This window comes from Cantharellus anzutake (assembly GCF_015039405.1).
Source record: "Cantharellus anzutake strain C23 chromosome Unknown EI90scaffold_22, whole genome shotgun sequence".
NCBI classification, from domain to species: Eukaryota; Fungi; Basidiomycota; class Agaricomycetes; order Cantharellales; family Hydnaceae; genus Cantharellus; species Cantharellus anzutake.
The window spans coordinates 792,639-796,159 of NW_024066972.1; the positions used below are offsets into that span (position 1 = coordinate 792,639).

At 47.1% G+C, this 3,521-nt stretch overlaps 1 protein-coding gene across 1 annotated transcript; it reads right to left on the reverse strand.

The window, feature by feature from the left end:
• Nucleotides 1-2,123: 2,123 nt before the first annotated feature.
• EI90DRAFT_3123391 (uncharacterized protein) lies at nucleotides 2,124-2,527 on the reverse strand (the record flags this gene model as incomplete). The annotated part of the gene is made up of 2 exons (XM_039063610.1): nucleotides 2,124-2,206; nucleotides 2,269-2,527. The coding sequence occupies 2 exons, from the start codon at nucleotides 2,525-2,527 to the stop codon at nucleotides 2,124-2,126; spliced, it is 342 nt and encodes a 113-aa protein (XP_038916367.1).
• Between the last annotated feature and the right edge of the window lie 994 nt (nucleotides 2,528-3,521).

Sequence of the window (3,521 nt, forward strand, 5' to 3'; positions counted from 1 at the left end):
TTGTGTATCCGCACGCACGGGATAGCGTGGGAACTTTCTGAGCGAGCAGCTTGCCCAGAATGTTCCCACGGGTCACAGCCACAGTTCTGGGTGAGCAACTTGCCCAGAACATTCCCACGCTTGGCACTGCCACCTGGATGTTCCCTCCGGGTCACACTACACAACTCTAAGAGCTGTATAGTTGTGGGCATGTGACCCATTCCTTTATATAGCAACCATGCGGGAAGATGAGACCTTTACCCTTCTTCTCATCTCATGCCCTGCATAGGCAAGTGTATATATTATCTTTCCTTTTACTATACATCTCATGCCCTGCATAGTGTGAGGACAGGCCAGATGGGGGTTGAGGTCAGGGAGCCTCCGAGTCCGAGGCCGGGCCCTGACAATTGAGAACTCAGCAAGCATGGTGATTATATTACATTTAAGGAAAAGTTTGAGATGGGAAAGGAAGCAATGGATATATGGATGGTTGGGACAGAATTTCTAGTGGTACACATTGGTGAGAGGGTCATGGTAATGAGGCACAAGGGAATTGGTGCAATGATAAATCAGCAAGAGGATGCAGTGGCAAAGGCTGGCATTGTGAAGCAGTAAGCATGTTAACCTAGAAGATTCAGAGTAAGTGCAAGTCAGATGCAATGGGATCAATGGACGATTTCCTTTCTGAGCCGAGCTCCTCAGGCTTGCACATCTACTTTTTCCCTGATCATCACTAGCATTCTGACCCTCACCCCTCAGGCTTGTGCATCTACTTCTGCACTGTTTGAATTGGCTCCTTTCTGACCCCAGTTTCTCAGGCTCATGTGTCTAGCTCTGTCCTCTGGGTGACAGCTGTAAGGAATGCCTAGAAATTATTTATGAGAGTGTATCAAAATAGTGAGGTGGGGAGCACCCTCACCTGGTTTGGTGCGAGTCCAATTGCTATTCAATTGGTCATGGAGCCCCCAAGGGTGTTTTCTACTAATCTCCACCTCATTCTCCTCATCCAAAGGGGTGGTTTTCTTTGGAAGGGCACAAGCTGTTTCAAAATGAGTGTGCTGAAAGAGTGGGTGAGGAAGTGACTTGCATTTTGGTCATGACGCTATCATGAGTGTTGGTGAACAATGCCAAGGCTCTCTTGAAGCCAATATCAAGCATGTACCTTTAGCTTGAGCAATGGACATGGAGGCATCTTCAGTCTCATCTTCACTTGTACAATTGTTGTAATAATGGGCATGAGGATGACCTATCCACGTCAGTGAAGCCATAGTTAGCTATATCTAAGGGAGGGGTGTCAGGGGACGACCTCTGGGTCCCCATGACTGTCAGGGACCAACCCAGGGTCAAGAGTGTCCAGGTATATCGCCCAGGGCTGAGGGCCCGGTAGAGTGTGACATGGGCAGGTGTAACAATGGGCCCAAAGCAGACAAGGGTCCCTGGCCACTTAGGCTAAAGTGGGAAGTGTGAGAAGAAGGTTGCTTCTCAGTTCCCACCTAGGCTGTGTTTATATACATGTAGTTAAGGCCACGTCATCTGTGCACACAGCCACATCCGTCTGGGTGCCCAGTGTGCGGGAGGCCACCTGGTGGGTCTGGGTGCATCATATTGCAGCTGGGCCAATGGTACACTGATAGGAGGGAAGTTGTCCATGTAATAAGTAAGGAAAGAAAGGAAAGAGAAAGGAGAAAGAAAGAGAAGAAGAGAAAAGGGAGGAGGAAGTAGGGAAGGAGTGGGTAGTGGGGGGCCGGGTCAGGTGGGTGATGGGGGACTGGGTCAGCTGGGGCTGGGTCAGGCGGGTGTGCCCTGACAATGACCCCTCTCTATGGCCCACACCCTAACCTATGACCACAGCCCATCTCAGGGCATAACTCTACTGTGGGTAAGAAAGTGAGAAGAAGGTTAACTTCTCACTTTCCCACAGTGGCCCCAATATGGTGAATGCTTCTGGGGATACCATGAGGGCAGGATCCGGGGCCAGATCATGTGGTGCATGGAGCATGTGGCGTGGGAATGCATGCAGGAAGTGTAGCAGGTCTGGGCTAGTCAGGGTGTGTGCCCTGACAAGGGGAAAATATCATACTTACATGTAGAGGTACAGACAATGTCTATGTGATCATGGGGAGTGTGATTAAACTGAGAACAGGTCAACTCTGCTCACCTTCATTGGTAACAGGATCACCAGTGTAGTTATTGTTAGGGGCCACAAGCAAGTGAAGCCTTTTCATCCCTATGTGATTGGGGAGTATGAAAGCTGGGCACCAGTGGGAAATATCTATGGTTAATACCCACCATTCTTTTGTGTCTGTTGAGAAGTTCTCCTGTTCCAGCAGCCACCCACACCCTTGGAATTGTCATTGGGGTCATCATTCTTGGACTTGGTGCAGTCATCATCTGATTTGGCATGATCCTCATCTAACTTGTTAAGTCCATCGTCCAAATCAATGTTGTCTTCTGATTCAACATGGTTGCCTTTCGGCTTGGTGCCACTTGCTGTTGCAGCACTAATCTCCCTTCCATTCCGAGAGTAATTCTGAGCCTTGGGGTCCATGGGGCAATTTCACCTGTATGGTAGAGTGGAATCATGGTCAGAGGTTATTGGCAGGCAGAGGAATTGTATTGCCTTTTTTCCGCTCATTTTGTCAAATGACTGTCTTGCAGTTCTCTATCACTGTTTTGATTAGTGCCTGAATAGGCCAGGTCCCTTCATAGTTTGATTTAATCCATGGATGTTCTTTGACGATCTATGTGGTGTAAAGAATTAATGTATAATGATGTTCAGAGTGATACAATATGCTCACATCATTTCTGATCAACCCAAGCACTTCAAGGTCAATGGAGTTGTACTTCACTGTACCATTCTTGAATGATCCCCTGAGATTTGCATGCAAAGAGGATCAAACAGATTCCTTACATGGGTTTGTCAATATAGGGCATTATGTAAAAATAAAGGCCTCACTTACTCATACAAGATTCATCTCATCCTTTGTAATCCCCATCACCTTGGTCAGGGAGAATCCACCTTGAAGACGATCTGCACAACCCACTGGGTGTGGTATTTGTTCTCGGACACGTTTCTGGCATGCTAAGGGCACAAAAATACAATGTAGTAACTAACATACCAGCGATATTACACCTTACACATACTGTTGTCCTTCTGAATCACTAGGCAATGCGATCAACCACAGAAGTGCTCTAAGATTTATGTTTAGAGATAAAAGTAGCAATAAACTCACCTGGTAGCTCTCTCTCTAGCTGTTCCATTTTGTGCTGGAGGCTGGAATGCATGCATTTTTGAGTTTTGGGGTGAGGCATGAGGAGTGGGGCGATGATGATCAAGCAGAAATGTGCTAAGTCAAATCCACTCTCACCCACAACAGAACCAAATAAACAAAACAATGCATCCCAAGTGCCCTTTCCTGGTTGTCGTGTTGCTAGCACAATCTTTCATTACTGGTGCATATCTGCCTTCTGAGAGACAGCAATTTGCTTGGGACTTGAAATAAACTTTCTGGGGCTCTCTAAAACTCTCTTGGGCTAATAAT